The sequence below is a fragment of the Aquarana catesbeiana genome, linkage group LG12 (assembly GCF_042186555.1).
Source record: "Aquarana catesbeiana isolate 2022-GZ linkage group LG12, ASM4218655v1, whole genome shotgun sequence".
Classification (NCBI taxonomy): domain Eukaryota; kingdom Metazoa; phylum Chordata; class Amphibia; order Anura; family Ranidae; genus Aquarana; species Aquarana catesbeiana.
In genome coordinates, this window is record NC_133335.1 from 205,637,412 (window position 1) to 205,657,209 (window position 19,798).

The window sequence follows — 19,798 nt, forward strand, 5'->3', positions numbered from 1 at the left end:
TTGACTTCAAAATGAACACTGGTCTGTAGTGCATGTTCATACCTCAATACATTAAATAACAACATATGAGATTTTTCACTCCAACAGTATAAAATGAGTTTGGAAATTGTAGATAAATGTTTAACTAATGCATTACAATTTAATTACACCCATTATATTTTAGACGACTAAAATGAGTTTTAGTCGACTAAAATGTACTGGAGAATTAGTCAACTAAATACAACTAAATCTAAAACAATTGCAGAAGACTAAAATGGGACTAAAATTAAAATGCCATTTTAGTTCTAAGACTGACACTAAAACTAAATGGAAATTTACTGCCAAAATTAACACTGGTGCCCCCATATCAAGTAGCTTTCTATGGGGCCACTGGCCAAGAGGGGAGGAGCCAGGAGCACCGATAAAGGACCCCAGAAGAAGAGGATCGGGCTGCTCTGTGCAAAACCATTACACAGAGCAGGTAAGTATGACATGTTTGTAAATTAAAAAAAAAAAAGCCGAACCATTCATATCACTTTAAATGTACTGGCTGCATTAGTTAAATTTATTTGGGCTTTTTATTCCTTTATTTTCACTACACTAATGTCTGGATGAAAAGTGAGCAAACTGATATAGGTAGGCTGTGTTCCATGTATGCATTCTAAAGCTTCATTTTGGATTTTGTCTAGAGTGTTCATTTTTTAATGTAACCCCTAAACCTATCCCTTAACCTGGATACAGCATATATAGACCATTAACCACCAACTGTAAAGCTGACCATACACAAGTAGTTAGTTTGAATGAAAATCATTCACCAGGGCTTGCCAAATTTCGTAAAATATTCAAATATATCCCTAAAATATTTAGTTAGCTAGGCATTCCAAAGTTTTGAATTCCACAGATAATGTTGGGATGTGCATCACAATAAGTATGAGTTTTCCCACATTCACAATTAAAATTTATTTTGTTCCAGAAAAAATTTCCATTCTTCAATTTTTCTCATCATTACAATAAAAAACAATCATTGATTTGACCCCAATAAACATTAGAAATTCAAACAAACATGAAAAAAAAAATCTACCTAAACCTAAGCAGGTCATAGATTATGCGATTTTCTTTCCTGAATCCCTCCCACGAAGCTATTGTGTTCTCCCAGAACGGGTGGGCAGGGAGCCGTCCCTGCCGGGAGATCACAAGGATTACTGCTAGCGGCTATAGCCGGTGGCAGTAATCGCATGCTAAAGATCCGACATGCTGGTTGTACCCAAGTCGATCAAAGGATTTACTTGGGTACAGTTAGCCTGCCCGTAGATGAATCGATTCATCTATGGCCAGCTTTAGGCTCGGTTCACATCTCCAAGTTCCGAATTATGGGCGGAATCGCTGTGATTCTGCCCGCGATTTGAAATAGCGGAAAATCACGGGACGCCCGTGCATTCCCAGTGCATTGCCTGTTGATTTTAATAGCACCTCAAACGCTGCGTGATTTTCCCGCGATTCGTCGGGCAACAATTGCGGCAAAAACACGCAAACAGAATCACAGGACACCCGTCGCTCAAAAGAACTGCAGGAGCTTCTTTTGGGCGACGGGCATCCCGCGATTCTATTTGCGCATTTTTACCGCGATTGTCGTCCCCATACGCGGAGATGTGAGCGGAGCTTTAGGCTTTAATATATCAATGATTTATTGGGATTTTAGTAATTGGATTTAAATCTAGTTAAGCTCAAGCAATGTCAACAGTTTTGGATAAAGAAGGAGATTCCCATTTTAACATGAATTATACTACAACAATGGATTAAACAAACCTAAATCAAATTTGCACTGGTTTTGTGATTCAATTGGGAATAATGAAGGAATAGATTTCAAGGAATTTTTGTAGAGCCAAAGAATGACTTTAAAAAACAAACCAGTATTTAACACAAATTCCAATTTTTTTTTTGTTTTGGATAGAGAGGAGAAGGAGAGAGAAGCCCCTGCAAGTTTTAATTACTGCCTATGTCCCTGTTTAGTAGATATATCCTTTTCCATTTGACAGGTGTCAGACAGCACAGGAAGGGATGATGTCTCCACTAGAGTCACAAAGCATTGAGGTCAAGAAGGTTTAGAATAGTGGTCGGCAACAGGTTGATCTCCATTTACCCATTAAACGTGGCCATTTGATCCCAATGCCACCATAGTGACTCTCTCTCAGATGTGCTTTCTATCCTACATGTAGAGCTGAGCAGAGAAATGGTGTCAAGACATAGCTGCCTGTTCTTCCATGTTGGTCCAAGCGATCCTTCTCTCCTAGATGATTGTGTGTGATGTCATAAAGAAGATCCTTGGGATGGATGCGAGTTGTGAATCAGTGGGGACCTGTGTAGCAGAACAGGTAGCTATGGGGTTGAGTTACTAAAGGCAAATAGACTGTGCACTTTGCAAAGTACAGTTGCTCCAGAGCTTAGTAAATGAGGTGAAGCTTCACTTTGTAAAGTGTACCCAATTACATGCAAGGAAAATGAAAGAAAAAAAAGGAGCATTATTTCTTGCACATGATTGGATGATGGAAGCAGGGGCGGATCCAGAGTCTAGTCTTGGGAGGGGCACTGCCAAAAAATGAGGTGTTGCTTACGGAACTAAATTTAATGTATAATACAGTGTACAGAGGTCAGTAGTAGGTAGGGTAGTGTACAGAGGTCAGTAGGATGTAGGGAAGTGTACAGGGAACAGTAGGGCAGAGAACGGGAGGTCAGCGGAGCAGAGGACAGGAGTTGGAAGAACAGAGGATAAGGGGTAAGTAGGGTGGAAGACAGGGGGCAACAGGGTCAGTAGGATGAAGAGCAGTGTACAGAGGTCGTTAGAATGTAGGACAGTGTACAGGGATCAGAGCAAAAAACACTGGGGGGATCGGGAGGGCATACACTGGGGGGGGATCGGGAGGGCATACACTGGGGGGGGGATCGGGAGGGCATACACTGGGGGGGATCGGGAGGGCATACACTGGGGGGGGGGGCAGTGATAATGTTTTAATGAGTTCAATTTCTCACTGGTCTACATGAAAAAGAAGATGCAATCCCATTTGTCAGCTAACAGCACCTCTATGCTAAGCTGCAGTAACTCAGCAGACTCAGCATAGAGGTGCCTGTAAACTAATTCACAATGTACTGCTAGCAGAGCTCACCTCCAGGAACATTCGCTCAGCTCCCTCTGCTCAGCTGCTCACACCTCCCACTTCCAGATGAGTGTGATCTCAGGGGAAAAGGCACATCCCCATCCCGCCCACTCAAGCAGCAGCCTGCAGGAGAGAGGTGGAAAAACTGCTGGGGGAGGTACAGGGGCCGGAGAGTGCAGTCCCTAGGTTCCTGAGCAGTAATTCATGTTTGAATGGCTGCGAGTTGTCCCAAACTTGGCTCTGGCTACCCGGGGCGCGCTTGGAATCGGAGTCTGTAATATTTTCTCGGGGGGAGCAGTTGCCCCGTTGCCCCCCTGGATCCGCCCCTTAGATGGAAGAGCTTCTGCTCATTTACCAAGCTCTGGAGCAACTGCACTTGCAGAGTGCAACGTTATTTTTGCAAAGTCCACAGTTTATTTGCCTTTAGTAAATCAAAACCCTATATATCACTGATCATTTCCCTGTGCTGCATTGTATATGGGGGGGGGGGGGGGGGGGAGAAGGAAAGCACTTCTGATGGGGGACATGGTTTCACTGGGGGGACATAATGGTAGCACTGGGAGGTACATAATGGGCACTGACGTGACAGGGTGGCATAAATATGGCCCTGGGGTGACATGGTGGCACATTATGATGACACTGGGAGACATATTGGTGGTACTGGTCGTACATACTTAAAATATAATGATTAGCAGACCTATAATGGGGAGCAGTGTAACGGTGCCCTACAATGGGGGGGGGCATGACCGCCAATGTAAGAGGGAGATGTATGATTTAATTTACTGCCTCAACACCGACCACACCCACTTTCATTTGAGCACACCAGCTTTAAAATGTGCCCCCACCAGGGATCTTAGATTTCTTCAGTGTTTTTATGGTGGATCTCCATCTCTCTGCATTGACTCCTTTTAGAAATATACACAAGTAGTATAGTGACACACATGATGATTCGGTCTTGAGATGTAGCAGTCTTGTATTGCAGCAATAAGACCATAGAAGAAAAATAGATGGACTCATGGGACCTTGATAACACTATCTGGATAAAACGGTTCGGACAGACAGTTGCAGTTATTACCCATCATTCATCCATAGTGAACGTCAGCTCCTAACAGAAGGTAGTGCTGAAAAAAATTGAAATAAAAAAATGCAGTCATTTGTTAAAGTGAACGGACAGGATATTGTGTACATGGGTGTGTTTTCAGTACAGTCTTGTTACTTAGCCGCCATTTGCTTCAGGGTGAATAAAAATTAACGTGATGCACAGGGCTAGGTACATGTGAATGATGGCAAACTATTGTGTAAGCTCTGCCCCTGTGTCATGTGATTTCTTTAGTAAAAACGAGTGCTAGAATGCACTGTAGGAGGTAGCATGGAGTCAAGTGGCCAAACTACTGCTATAGCCACCCATGAGGTTATTTTGGGGCCTAGGACACAGGGAAGCCCGGTTAGGACCAGGAAGGTTGAGCTGTCCCTTGGGGTATTTCTGCACCCATTGTTCCATTACTTGCGTGAGGCACAGCTGCATTGCATGTCCCTGTCCTCCTCCCTGTCAGTGCGAGACAAATGCAGGTGACGCGGAGTGATCTGATCCCAACATCCGTCTGATATTAGAGCCAACAGCCAGACTCATTTTTACAGGTCAATTGTCCAAAAGTTGTTTTTGGCCAGAGTTAAGTTTAAAGGAAGAGAAAGGTGTTAAAATAACCCACCTTTTAAATGTTGCCACCCCACACCTCTTACAGGGCCTTGAAAAAGTATTCATATCCCTTGAAATTTTCCACATTTTGTCATGTTATAACCAAAAACGTAATTGTATTTTATTGGGATTTTATGTGATAGACCAACACAAAGCGGCACATAATTGTGAAGTGGAAAGAAAATGATAAATGGTTTTCAAATCTTTTTACAAATAAATATGTGAAAAGTGTGGCTTTGCACATCTAGAGAGTGACATTTTTACCCATTCTTCTTTGCACAATATCTCAAGCTCTGTCAGGTTGGATGGAGACTCTGTGAACAGCAATTTTTAAGTCTTGCCACAGATTCTCAATTGTATTTAGCTCTGGACTTTGACTGGGCAATTCTAACACATGAATATGCTTTTATCTAAACCAGGGATCTCTAAACTAAGGCCCTCCAGCTGTTGCGGAACTACACGTCCCATGAGGCATTGTAAAACTCTGATATTTACAGACATCACTAGGCAAGATGGGAATTGTAGTTCCTGAACAACTGGATGGCCATAGTTTGGAGACCCCTGATCTAAACCATTCCATTGTAACTCTGGCTGTATGTTTACGGTAGTTGTCCTGCTGGAAGGTGAACCTCCAACTCAGTCTCAAGTCTTTTACAGAATCTAACAGGTTTTCTTTTTCCAACAGCTCTGACCAGCTTCCCTGTCCCTGCTGAAGAAAAGCATCCCACAACATGATGCTGCCACCACCATGTTTCACAGTGGGGATGGTGTGTTCAGGGTGATGTGCAGTGTTAGTTTTCCACCACACAGCGTTTTGCTTTTAGGCCAAAAAGTAAAATTTTGGTCTCATCTGACCAGAGCACCTTCTTCCACATGTTTGCCGTGTCCCCCACATGGCTTCTCGCAAACTGCAACTGGGACTTCTTATGGCTTTCTTTCAACAATGGCTTTCTTCTTGCCACTTTTCCATAAAGGCCAGATTGGTGGAATGCACAACTAATAGTTGTTCTGTGGACAGATTGTCCCACCTGAACTGTGCATCTCCTCCAGAGTTACCATGGGCCTCTTGGCTGCTTCTCTGATTAATGCTCTCCTTGCCCTGGCTGTCAGTTTAGGTGGATGGTCGTGTCTTGGTAGGTTTGCAGTTGTGCCATACTCTTTCCATTTTCGGATGATGGATTGAACAGTGCTCCATGAGATGTTCAAAGCTTGGGATATTTTTTTATAACCTAACCCTGCTTTAAACTTCTCCACAACTTTATCCCTGACCTGTCTGGTGTGTTCCTTGGCCTTCATGATAATGTTTGTGCACTAAGGTTCTCTAACAAACCTCTGAGGGCTTCACAGAACAGCTATATGTATACTGAGATTAAATTACACACAGGTGGACTCTATTTACTAATTAGGTGACTTCTGAAGGCAATTGGTTCCACTAGATTTTAGTTGTGGGTATCAGAGTAAAGAAGGCTGAATACAAATGCACACCACACTTTTCAAATATTTATTTGTAAAAAAATTTGAAAACCATTTATCACTTTCCTTCCACTTCACAATTATGTGCCACTTTAAGTTGGTCTATCACATATAATCCCAATAAAATATATTTACGTTTTTGGTTTTAACATGACAAAATGTGGACAATGTTAAGGGGTGTAAATAGTTTTTCAAGGCACTGTATATTTGCTGCATACATTTTCTAATAACATTCAGTGGAAGCACCTTTTTTAATCTTATTGCAAGCGGTCATGCGACCACATAGCTTCAGCAAGTATTTCTGTCTGCACAGCTAGTGGGAGTTAACTCTTTCAGTGCCGAGAATCTTATAGAGATATAGACATCAGTGGGATGAGGTCACTGCTCTAAAGCTGGCCATACATGGTTCGAAGTTTGGCCGGTCCACCACCTGTGGTGGAAGGAAAGAAAATCGAATCATCTATGGGCTGCCCAATGATTTCAGCAACAATGTCAGCCCTCCACAGACAGACACTCTCGCCAAAGCTTCGCAGTCTTGTGGTTGCTTGGAAAAAGATTAAGAGAAGGTATTTCCATTGAGATTTATTAGAAACTGTATATATCAAATATAAGAGCATTATAGGCAGTGATTAGGATGTTGTTCAATGTTTTTTTTTTCTGTTTCAGGAGGGGCCCAATAACATTTTTGCTATGAGGCCCTGTGATTTCTAGTTATACCCCTGATTGAGCCTGTTTTATATATTTTGGAATACTGTATATATACCACCAAACAAAGTAAAGAGAGATACTGTCAACTAGTACTAGCGTGTCATTTATTTACAACACAGTGTATAGCTTGGGTGTGTACCGAAATGGTACTTGACTATCAATGATCTTGCCCATGGGCTACAAATTATAATTACTGTAGCTCATATTCTGTAAGTGAAAAAAATATGATGTTGCTCATAGTAGCATAATTGCATGAACAAGACTCATGTTTTTAATTAAACCTATCTATCACAAAGTTGAGCAATTCACACTGAGGATATTGTGAAAAATACATAAGAAAAGCTTGCCTTCAGTGATAACTTCACGTTAAAATGATTAGTGATCCCAAGATATCAGAAACTGAAGTCATATGCCAATCTAGTCTTTTTATGTCATAATTAAGCTTGGCCCCACCCTCTCCCATTATCTCAACCTTCCTGTTGGTCAGTCACCATGTGAAGTACAACAGGGAGTAGAAGGGGGCAGGGCCAAGCACAGCATTTACTAGAAAAGTCCATGTTTGCATATAACTTCAGCTCCCTATATCTTAAGATCTACAGTTTGTTTTATCAAGTGCTCTTACTGAAGGTAACCGCTGCTTATATGTTTTTCAACACATGCTCAGTTTAAGTTGTCTGGGTCAGGTATTGTTTAAAGTGTAAGTGCACCTTCAGAAGTATTCTCCAAAAATTCCCCTATGCAATTCTATATCCAGTGAACAGTACATACCAGAGCTCCACCTGTTGTAAATGGTGAAGTTCCTCCATTACCGATGCAGGTGTTGGGGGCTATGTAATGGGAGGACCTTCACCTGAAGGAGCTTTGGTATGTGCTATTCTTTGGATTTGTACTATTCATTGGATATACAGAACAACGGAATGGGGCTATTTTTGAAAATCTTCCAGAAGGTGAACTTACACTTTAATCTCATTGAAGAAAATGTACAAAGAAATGGACTTTCATTGGCACAATTGACTTCGAATACCAATAGGTTAAAAATTTCATATTTTATTATTCAATTTAAAAAACAATTAAAATCAGGATCCATTCAATTTTATGTACACAAAATTGTGCTGGTAACAACCATCAACCCTAATGCCGTGTACACACGACCGGACTTTACGGCATACTTGGTTCGGCGGACCGGAGTCCGTCAGACAATTCGATCGTGTGTGGGCTCCAGTGGACTTTTTTTCCCAAAAAGTTCAACGGACCTAGAAATTAAACGTGTTTCAAATCTTTTCGACGGACTCGAGTCCGGTCGAAAAGTCAGCTCGTCTGTATGCTAGTCCGACGGACAAAAACTGACGCTAGGGCAGCTATTGGCTACTGGCTATGAACTTCCTTGTTTTAGTCCGGTTCTACGTCATCACGTACAAATCCGTCGAACTTTGGTTGATCGTGTGTAGGCAAGTCCGTTCATTCGGAAAGTCCATCGAAAAGTCTGCAGGACAAAGTCTGCCGTAAAGTCCGCTCGTGTGTACACGGCATAAGTAAACAATATATTGTATAAATATGTGGGTCCCATTACTGGGTTGGGTACACGTATATGTACACGCTTATACACACACATGTATCCACACACAGGTATATCCCAGTTTCTATTATATAGATGGGTAACCACTATAGGGGTGATTATGAGGTCAAGCATGAGTTCCTGCTCCTCACGTTTCGTGACAATCGTGCTTCTTTAGGAGATTAACAGTTAAAACTATTTATTTTTTGTTTCTAATGGAGGAAGACGGTCAGAATGTGACTGTAGGCACATATAAGTTTGTATATAATGTCTCCTGGCAAATGAAATTATGCAAGTGGATAAACCATAACAAGAGGGGTATCCTCAGTTTCAAGGCTAGGGAGTTTGACCCTTATAGCAAATGTCCTTTCTGGGGAGGTTTTAAATTGTATATGGTACTGTTGTCATTTGTAACCACCACTGTCAGAGGTGAAGTCACAGGGGAACAAACGCATCTCAATAGCAGGTTAATAATCTTCTGCCATATCCTGCTCCACTCCTGGGACCCAGGAGTGGAGAGAGGTTATGGCAGAAGATTTTTAACCTGCTTTTGAGAGGCATTGGTGCTCCTGTGGCTTCCCCTCTGACAGTGGTGGTTACAAACGACAACAGTACCATAAACTGTACAATTGAATACCTCAGCAGAAGGGACATTTGATATAAGCCTTGAAACTGAGGATACCCCCATGCTATGGTTTATCCACTTGCATAATTTAGGTTGCCAGGCTTAGTAGGATGAGGCACAGCCTAAACATCTGATGTCCAGTGTACCACACTGTGTTGACATGTCATATTTATTCTAGAACTTACACTTTAAGACAAACTAATACACTGTTGTGTAGTGTATGTGATAAATAGCATAGCAGTTATTGACCTCAACCTGATGGCCTTACAGCTTACACAATCATATTGGCTTTCAACCTTCAGTCAATACATGATGCTGTGGATTAAAAGCATAAACTGACAGACTACAATAAAATCTGTATACTTTCAATCAACATTCTAAACTACAAAAGTAGTTAAAGTTATAAACACTTGAGTCATGCATACTCTAAGTAATACGATTGTATTGACTTACTTCATATTGCTTCAGCATAATGTTTTCAAGCTGCACATGGTCCAGTAAAGGTAAGGGAAAGCCCTCATTAAGTTTTTCTAAATGATCAGGAAAAAAAGATTGTCATCCTTTAATTGCAGGGGGAAAAAACAAAAGGGCACAGTAGCATTCCAACACATACAAATATTCCATTGATATGTAATGTCCAGGTACATACCATTGACTTTAGGAAGAAGGTTATTTGAGAGGTAAAAATTCACAGCAGTCTGTATAAGCCCCACCTGAAATATAATTTTTCAGACACAGATGTGTTATTATCTGTACATTAGTCTTTGGAATGGTGAACCCAACGCTCACAGTGTTTAACATGGGGCCCTGATCCCTAATCTTAAAAAAATAAATCTTCTGACAGGAGTAGCACCCTGCTCTAAACTTTGTTAAATTTAGTTTATGGCTCTTCTGTACTCAGTTGAGAAGTAATTTATATTTTCAGATCTGGTCAGGTCTATCCCTAAGCCTGGTGGTGGATTGCTCCTGGCTGCCTCTGGAAGAAGTTTCAAGAGATAGCGTAGGAGGGTCAGCCACTGAGTTATGAATATTTATGTGACCTCAACCAATCCCTGGGAAGGGGCACCCAGAAGGTATGACTGGGGAGAAGATAAAGGTTTGGAAGGGTCTGTTCAGAAGTCTCTTCTCCTGGGGCCTCAGCTACTGGGAGGCAGCCTGTGTCACTGAAGAGCTACTGCTGTTAGGACTCAACATTTGCCTGGCTGAGGGCCTGAAAGAAATCTGCTGGAGCACACTAACTTAGAAATCTGGGCTGCAGAAGGATTTCTTTCACTAAATAGTGTCCCAGGGATACTGGTTGGGGAGCTGTCTGTGGACTCTGTGAGTAGGACCTTTTGCTTCAGAAGTGATTGTGCTTTGAGGGTTAGACACCAGAAGTTGCTGCAAGGAATGTGACTGCTCTTACAAGTCTCAGACTAGTTCGCTGTTCCCTTTTCCTCGAGTACTACCCAAGGCTGCTACTGAAGGACTTTGCCTGAGAATTTGTCCTCCTGTACCCTTATTCATCTACCCACCTACATTCAAGTACTGCAATAAATATTCAAAAAAGACACTAGACTGAGCCTGATTTTTGGTGATATGCTCTCGAACTGATACCTGGGCTGGCAGCCTTTGAACAGGTAAGGAGGACATGGGTTATTTTCAGCAGCCTCTTCAGGGGTGAACACTACACAGGTATAAAGTGAAGGTACCTAGAGCATACCTGAAGCAGCTTTCAGAGCCCAAATTCTAGGTTTTGCTGGAGTTACCTGCACCCTCCCTTCTCCCAAACATTCCTCTTGGTCAGCATAAGGATCTAAAGCTTGGTACACACTATCCTTTTATTTATTCAGTCCAGTGGGCTGAACAAATAAAAACCTAAAGAGCTTGGGGGGTGCTCACTGAACTAACTATCTAATGCTATTACAACTATCTCCCCACTGAGCTATTGTGTTCTGACAGGGGGACTGTGGAGACTGCCCCCCCCCCCCCCCGCCCTGCCAAAACACACCGGTCAGCACTCACAGCCATTGGCTGCCAGCACTGATCGGATGCTGGTTTTCCAGCTAGCTTGCCTGTTAGACAGCAGCCGGATGTTCTACTGACTGCTGTCAGACAGGCTGGTGTTCACAAGGGTGTTCGTCCGGTTTCTGCTGAACTGGTTGATGTTCGACCCATGTGTACCAGGCTTAAGAGGCACTGAATCCAATGTTGGTTCATTTCTACAGAGCGGAGAAGGATCTATGTTTTAAAGAACAAGGATAATGGTAATGGTTAGGTGGCTCTTAAACATGTTTAGCAAGATCCAGAGGCTTAAAGTGTTACTAAACCCAGTAATATGAAAATAGTTCATCTGCCCACCCACAGCTTCTAAATCTTCTTTTTACATTAAAATACTGCCACTATATACCTTTTTGGCTGATCTGTATACCACGGTCACATGATAACCTGCAGAGTTTGTACAGAGCTGTCTGTTCAGGTAGGAGGAGATTTCCAATATAGCCTCTATACACGTCCACACGTGTGATGTCAATATCATGTGACCTGGCTAGCTCTGAGAGCAAGAAAATGTTCTCTCCAGCATAAAAGACACAACTGAGCATGTGCAGGTTGGCTACACTGCCTGTGCGTTAGCTGGCCTTCCCCAGATAGACAGTGCAGAAGTGAAGGAACTATGCACACAGGATCAAAGAGCCTTTTTCACAATACAGAGGATTAGCCCCCTAAGTTCCCCAGCGAGTATAACAAGCATGCTATTCTGCATATACAGACTGATTTTTACTGTATTTTGTGGATTTAGTAACACTTTAAGGAAACAAGTGCAATGCATCAATCAAATATTTGTTTTATTAGAAAAAAAAACAGGGCAACAAAGTAATGTGTTTCAGGGGCTGAAAATCTCCCTCTTCATCAGGACATAAAACACATGGCTCTAAAAGGTTTAGTGAAATCTGGAGTGAAGTTGCTCCTTCTTTCAAGTTGGCTTTAGCAGCTGGTTCAGGTGAAAAGGGCTCATCTGAACTATCTTCTGAAGCCTTGGTTGGAAGAAGAAGCAACTTTTCAGCTCCCATAATGCATACCTCCCAACATTTTGAGATGGGAATGAGGGACACCTACTAGCAAATGTATGTAGGCATAGGACATGCCCCTTTCCACACCCCCTTAACCGCCTGCCGACCGCCGGCCGTCAATTGACGGCCAGGCGGCGCAGCTCTCGTTGCGGGTGGGCATCATATGACGTCCTCGCTTTCCTAGGCCACCAGGAGGTGCGTGCGCGCCGCCGCCGGCGATCGCGCGCACCCGCCGTGTCACTAGGCACCTGGTGCGCGTGCCCGGCGGCCGCGATGTCCGCCGGGCACCCGCGATTACCGGTAACACAGCAGGACAGTGGATCTGTGTGTGTAAACACACAAATCCACGGTCCTGTCAGAGGAGAGGAGACCGATGGTGTGTTCCCAGTACAGCGGAACACCGATCGGTCTCCTCCCCTAGTCCCCGCCCCCTACAGTTAGAATCACTCCCTACCAACACAGTTAACCCCTCGATCACCACCTAGTGTTAACCCCTTCACTGCCTGTCACATTTATACAGTAATCAATGCATTTTTATAGCACGGATCGCTGTATAAAATGTGAATGGTCCCAAATATGTGTCAAAAGTGTCCGATGTGTCCGCCGCAATATCGCAGTCACGATAAAAATCGCAGATCGCCGCCATTACTAGTAAAAAAATTAAAAAAAATTAAAATGTTATAAAACTATCCCCTATTTTGTAGACGCTATAACTTTTGCGCAAACCAATCAATATACGCTTATTGCGATTTTTTTTTACCAAAGATATGTACAGGAATACATATCGGCCTAAACTGAGAAAAAATTTGTTTTAAAGAAAAAAAAAATTGGATATTTATTATCGCAAAAGGTAAAAATGATTGTGTTTTTTTTTAAATTTGTCACTCTTCTTTTGTTTATAGCGCAAAAAATAAAAACCGCAGAGGTGATCAAATACCACCAAAAGAAAGCTCTATTTCTGGGGAAAAAATGATAACAATTTCATTTGGGTACAGTGTTGTATGACCGCGCAATTGTCATTCAAAGTGCGACAGCGCTGAAAACTGAAAAATGGCTTGGGCAGGAAGGGGGCGAAAATGCCCAGTATTGAGGTGGTTAAAGGAGAATTAACCAATAAAAAAGGTTAATTAAATCCACAAGGCCTTTTTTTTAACTAATACTATTCCTTTATATTGGCTTTTAAAATTTACGAATGCAGCAATTTAGAATTTGGATGTAAGGTTTAGCACTGGGAAACAGTTTTTGAAGGATAAAAAGTGCATTTTATATACAACTATATAGATCAGACCAAAATGAGGGACAAATGAGGGTCAAAGAGGGACAGAGGGACATTGCTCCAAATCAGGGACAGTCCTTCCAAATCAGGGACAGTTGGGAGCTTTGATAATGCACTGGATTGTTGTTCTGGATTTCAAATGATGAAATAAATGACTTTGGAGTCTGAATAAGTGGTGTCACAATCTTTTTTTCTTCAACCTCTATTGACCAGTAAGGCAGTTCATCATAGGGATGGACCAATAGAAATGTATGGATAGAACATAGGTTTCAACAAGCCGTTTGCAAATGCTGTAGTATTTAAAACCATGTGGTCCAAAGTGTCAGCTCAAAATAGAAATAGAATAACATGTACTGCTTGTTCTGCCAAAGATGGTTTGGCAAGCATGGCATGTACCTTCAGTTCTGGTTCACACTACAGCAACTTGGGATCCGACTTGTCAGACCTCAAGTTGCTCCAAGTTGCTGGACATAAGAAATTCCATTGAAGTGAATGAGAGCCGTCTTAATGTACACTACTGAAGTTGCTCCGACTTCAGAAAAGGTTCCTGTACTACTTCAAGGCGACTTCTAGGCAGCTTGTACCCATAGATTTCAATGGAAGTCGGATCTCCATCTATATTGAAGCAACTTTACAGGAAAAAGAAAATAATTTACCCAGGTACTTCAAACGTTTACCCAGACAACCCCCTCCCTCCAATAGAGCTGATTATTCTGTGATTGGCCACAGCCAAAGTCACCTGTCCCGGAGGCAACAGGAAGTCGCGTTGTAAGTTGTGTAAAGTCATGCTGAAGTCGCGTTGAAGTCGCGTTGAAGTTACCTCCAAATCGCCTTGCAAAGTCGCGCTGTAAGTCGGGTTACCCCTGTGTGAACCAAGCCTCACATAACCACTTTGTAAGAGTTGAATTTTCTGGTAAAAATGACTACCCTAACTGGTGAGAAGAGCTTTATCAGGTTGCATACCAAGATGCCAATTTATTGACCCAAGTTATACCATCACCTCAATTCATACTCACCGAGAATGGTCCTACATCAGAATGTTTCAGCTCAATGTCTACCCTAAATTAAAAAAAAAAAAAGAAAAAAACAGCAAGATCTTGATGCTTTATAAATAATGTATCCTTGTCTTTTTATAAGAAAAGATTCACATTACCTTATATATAGTACATACTTGTTTACTGCATTATAAATATAGATTATTCAGTCTCCCATACCTCTTTATTTCATTTTAGGGTGAGGATACTATGGGAAATGTGTATAAAGTGATAAATCCAGAACTGCAGCTATTAACCACAAGGCCCTATTGTGAAATGTGACTATGAATACCTGATTTCATGGGGAAGATTTTGAGACAAATGATCATATCTTTTCGGTAATCCTATCTTAGACCTGGATTACCAAGAGTTATGCCGCGTACACACGGTCGGACTTTTCGACCGGACTGGTCCGACGGACGCTGACAGACCAAAGCCGGCGGACAATCCGATCGTGTGTGGGCTTCACCGGACCTTCAGCGGACTTTTCCAGTCGCAAATCTTACAGACTTTAGATTTGGAACTTGCTTCAAATCTTTACGTCGTAACTCCGCCGGACCCAGAAATCCGCTCGTCTGTATGCTAGTCCGACGGACAAATACCGACGCTAGGGCAGCTATTGGCTACTGGCTATCAACTTCCTTATTTTAGTCCGGTGTACGTCATCACGTACGAATCCGTCGGACTTTGGTGTGATCGTGTGTAGGCAAGTCTGTTCGTTAGAAAGTCCGTTGGAAGTCTGTCAAAAGTCCTTCGAAAGTACGCTGGAAAGTCTGTCGGACCAGTCCGGTCGAAAAGTCTGACCGTGTGTACGCGGCATTATTGTAAATTTTTGCTGCCCTATATTTTGCCATTAATGTCAATCCAAATGGAGTCTTTATAAAATGCAAGGCAGCTAAAATCCATTCTGTCAGCTCAAATTTACAATAACTCTTAGCAACCCACATCTGAGATAGGGTTACCCAAAAAACCTGACCATTTGCCTCAAAATTTTCCCTGAATTATATCAGTCATTTTTTTTTTTTATATGGATTTTCTTGTAGGTCTAATGCCCCGTACATACGGTCAGACATTGATCGAGCATTACTACAACAAAATCCATAGATTTTTTCCGATGGATGTTGGCTCAAACTTGTCTTGCATACACACAGTCACACAAAGTTCTGAACGCGGTGACGTAAAACACGTACGTCAGGGGCAGTAGCCAATAGCTTTTGTCTCTTAATTTATTCTGAGCATGCGTGGCACTTTGTGCGTCGGATTTGTGCACACACGGTCGGAATTTCCGACAACGGATTTTGTTGTCGGAAAATTTTATAGCCTGCTCTCAAACTTTGTGTGTCGGAAATTCCGATGGAAAATGTGTGATGGAGCCCACACACGGTTGGAATTTCCGACAACAAGGTCCTATCACACATTTTCTGTCGGAAAATCCGACCGTGTGTACAGGGCATAAAGCTGGCCATACACCATACAATTTTCTTATTTAATTTTCTTTGGATTTACCTTCAACTATGTAGTGCAAGGGCCTGCCTGATTGCATACAAATTGAAAGTGTTTAGGTTTGACCTCATATTATATGGTTTTGGCAAATAAATCTAAAGGAAAGTTGTACAAGAAAATTGTATAATGCATGGCCAGCCTTACTGTGGGTGGAGAATAAGGTGGAGACACCAAGATAAAATGTTTAAATTATATATTGTATTATTATATACACATAATGTATGTATGTCTAAATATATCACATTTTCTAAAAAAGAAAAAAAAATATATATATATATATTTATTTTTTAATTCATGCTTACAATTTACCTGCTAAGTTTCAGGTTTCCCACAATCTTGCTTGACTTTACTGCAACATTTGCAAACACATCAGTATTCTGTAAATTAGATTGACACATGTCAGCAAACAAGTTACAGTATTAGCAAATTAAAAATTAGGTCATGTAAAGAAACCTGTGCTACTATGGCAGCTGTCATTGCTGACTTCTTTCTGGAAATGCTAATCCCTGGGTGTTTTTGGTTTTTAATACATTTTGTTGCCAATCGGGAACAAGAATGCAGCCAGTGACGTTCAATGATGCTATCAATCGTCAATATCTTTTTATTTCATGTCAGCAAGCCCTTGGATCAGCATTATAGTCAGTCAACTCAACTTGCATTTTCAGAAAGAAAGATTAGCAATGTCAGCAATGTTAGTAATGTATTTGTCTCAGAACATTTCCTTAATGCCTTTGATTACATGGCTTGGTGCCCACTCAATTAACATAAGATATTCCTTTCAATGCAGGTTTCCTTTCTGGTAAAGTAAATACACCCAGTCAACACAGCTTATGGTTTATCCACAGTGTTTTTTCTTTGCAAGGCCTCATGCACACAGGGAGTTTTTACAGCTGCTTTTACCGGCGTCGGATGTTTTTTTTTTCTGCAGCATAACCGCTTCCAGACCGCTGCACGACGATATACGTCAGCAGAATGGCACGGGTGGGCAAAAGGGCATACAGGTACGTACCCTTAAAGAAGTGGCACTGTGGGCGCGCGTGCGCCCGCCTCGTTCTCCGTGACTGCGAGTCCCGCGGACTCGATGTCTGCTGGGTGCCCGCGATCGTGTCACGAAGAGGTAGAACAGGGAAATGCCTTTATAAACTATTTGTGGAGGAAAAAAGGACGGATACAACGTCGCACGACCACACAATTGTCAGTTAAAGCGACGCAGTGCCGAATCGCAAAAAGTGCTCTGGTCAGGAAGGGGGTAAATCCTTCCGGCAAATCCTTCCAGGGCTGAAGTGGTTAAAAATGCCTCTCTGTTATTCTATGGCCTCATGCACACACAGCCTTTTAGGAGCTGGAAGTGGCATAGCTGCAAAAAAAACCCAGGGTCAGCGTGTTCTAAAGACCTGCATTACAGCTGTAAAGTTGTCTGATGCTGCTAAAGGCTGCTTAACACTGGATACGTTTTTTTTTATTTTTTAAATGTCAAAATCAATGGTTCCCTATGATTTGAATAGAAGTCACATCCAAGTTGGATCATGATGATTCGACTTGTGGTGTGACTTTTGCTCTGAGGATCTTAAAGGGGAACCCCTTGCTGAAATTTAAAGAAAAAACAGCGCGGGGTCCCCCCCCCAAGACCCTTCAGTCTGGCATGGAATTTAAAAAACAAACTGCGTGGGTTCCCCCTCAAGTTCCATATTCGGTCTGGTATGGCCCTGGGTGGAGGGACCCCACGCTGTTTTTTTTTTTTCATTTTGGCGAGGGGTTCCTCTTCAAGATCCTCAGAGCACAAGTCACACCACAATCATGATCCGATTTGGATGTGACTTCTACTATTCAAATCGATGGGCTCTCATAGGGAACCATTGATTTTGAATAGAGGCAGAAAAACGCTGCTAAAAGTTAGCGAGGCTAAACACGCATTAACGCCAATGCAAAAAGCTACTAAAAGCACATTTTTACAGCCGCTTTTTCCTGGCTTTTCAGGGAATCTGATCGGAACCTCCACCCACCTAAATCCAGTCCAATCCGATCCACCAAAAAGAGACTGATGGGGGTCCATTCCCCTTCCGTCCAGTCAGGGCCGGATTTGCTACAAGGCCACCGAGGCCAGGCCTTTGCGGCTGCCCCCCCTTTCAGGCTGCCCATTAAATTCTATTAGGGGCACCGGTGCCTGGAGAAAATATGGCCGCGAGCCGACCACGCAACTGCGCATGCGCCGTTCCGAAGCCGGCCGGGCTCGGAAAAGCTCGTTTGCGCTAGTCCGGGTGGCGCATGCGCAGTAGCGTGATCGCACCGCCTGGCGCCATTTTTGAAAAAATCAAGAGTAGGTCTCCAACCTGTGGGCCGCGGCGGAGACAAGTAATGTCAGCGGTGCGGCGGCGGGGGAGAGAGATGACATCTCTCATTGCCCGCACCGCTGTTCTGCCCTCCTCCATCTGGTGGCAGGCAGCATGGCAAGTGACATCCCCATCTGGTGGCAGGCAGCGTGGCAAGTGACATCCCCATCTGGTGGCAGGCAGCGTGGCAAGTGACATCCCCATCTGGTGGCAGGCAGCGTGGCAAGTGACATCCCCATCTGGTGGCAGGCAGCGTGGCAAGTGACATCCCCATCTGGTGGCAGGCAGCGTGGCAAGTGACATCCCCTTCTGGTGGCAGGCAGCATGGCAAGTGACATCCCCTTCTGGTGGCAGGCAGCGTGGCAAGTGACATCCCCATCTGGTGGCAGGCAGCGTGGCAAGTGACATCCCCTTCTGGTGGCAGGCAGCGTGGCAAGTGACATCCCCTTCTGGTGGCAGGCAGCATAGCAAGTGACATCCCCTTCTGGTGGCAGGCAGCATGGCAAGTGACAAGCGATGGTGGCAAGTGACACGCTCAGGGCTCCCAATGATTCTGCATTATGGTGAGTTGAACTATTTCATTTTATATTACAATGTAATAATAGAAATAATGCGTTTCAATCATCCTGACACCATACCAACCATGGTGCTGGGGATGATTGAAGCACTAACGCCAGCCATTGCCCTGAAAAATTGCCAGCGAAAAAATCCTTATTCCTCGCGTGCTTACCCTGAAGTATTTTTAGTCTATACATTTAAAGCCAGTTATTTTCAGTGTTCTCATGTGTGGAGATATGTTTTTAATTGATCTATTGTACCAGTCATCGATAAAGGATGAGAATGGTGGTGTGTGTGTGTGTGTGGGGGGGGGGGGGGGCGGCATTGAAGGACCCGGCCTTGGGGCGGCAAAGGGAGTAAATCCGGGCCTGCGTCCAGTGGACCGGATTAGATGGCAGTCATGTGTAAACCGACAGGTGGACCGTTTACATCTGGCCGCCAATAGAGGAGAGTGACCGGTGTCCATGCCCGCTCCGCTTATGCATGGCCTGTCATCCGCCTGCTCAACGAGGGCCAGCGGACAATCTCCTGCTGAGCAAGTGGATTGCACCTGCAGTCCACAGTGAATGAGGCCTTACATGCATTTGCGGCTCATTTGCAGTGCATTTGCATCACTTTCGTAGTGCATTTTTTAGACTTTATTTATACACAAAGCACGCTGCAGATATGAAAGAACCATAACTGTGTAAACTAAGCTCATTGAAATACATGAATTTTTCTTGCATATGCATTCATATTGCATTTAAAACGTGTTCAACTGCATCTGGTGTAAATAAGTCCTCTATGGTCTGCTGTCTGTGGTCCCATTCACCATTGAGGAGATTCATCATTACTATTTTTTCTGTTGATCTCTGAGACT

The 19,798-nt window shown here is 43.1% G+C and overlaps 1 protein-coding gene across 1 annotated transcript in view; it reads right to left on the bottom strand.

Moving 5' to 3' along the window:
• Positions 1-914: 914 nt before the first annotated feature.
• LOC141113448 (bactericidal permeability-increasing protein-like) overlaps positions 915-19,798 on the bottom strand; it is a 70,816-nt gene continuing 51,932 nt past the window's right edge. Inside the window, exons 11-15 of the mRNA XM_073606544.1 lie at positions 16,361-16,428; positions 14,531-14,573; positions 9,838-9,901; positions 9,642-9,718; positions 915-4,252 (exon numbers count right to left, since the gene is read on the bottom strand). Coding sequence (XP_073462645.1) covers positions 4,214-4,252; positions 9,642-9,718; positions 9,838-9,901; positions 14,531-14,573; positions 16,361-16,428 — 291 coding nt within the window. The 3' untranslated portion in view covers positions 915-4,213. The remainder of the gene's footprint in view (positions 4,253-9,641; positions 9,719-9,837; positions 9,902-14,530; positions 14,574-16,360; positions 16,429-19,798) is intronic.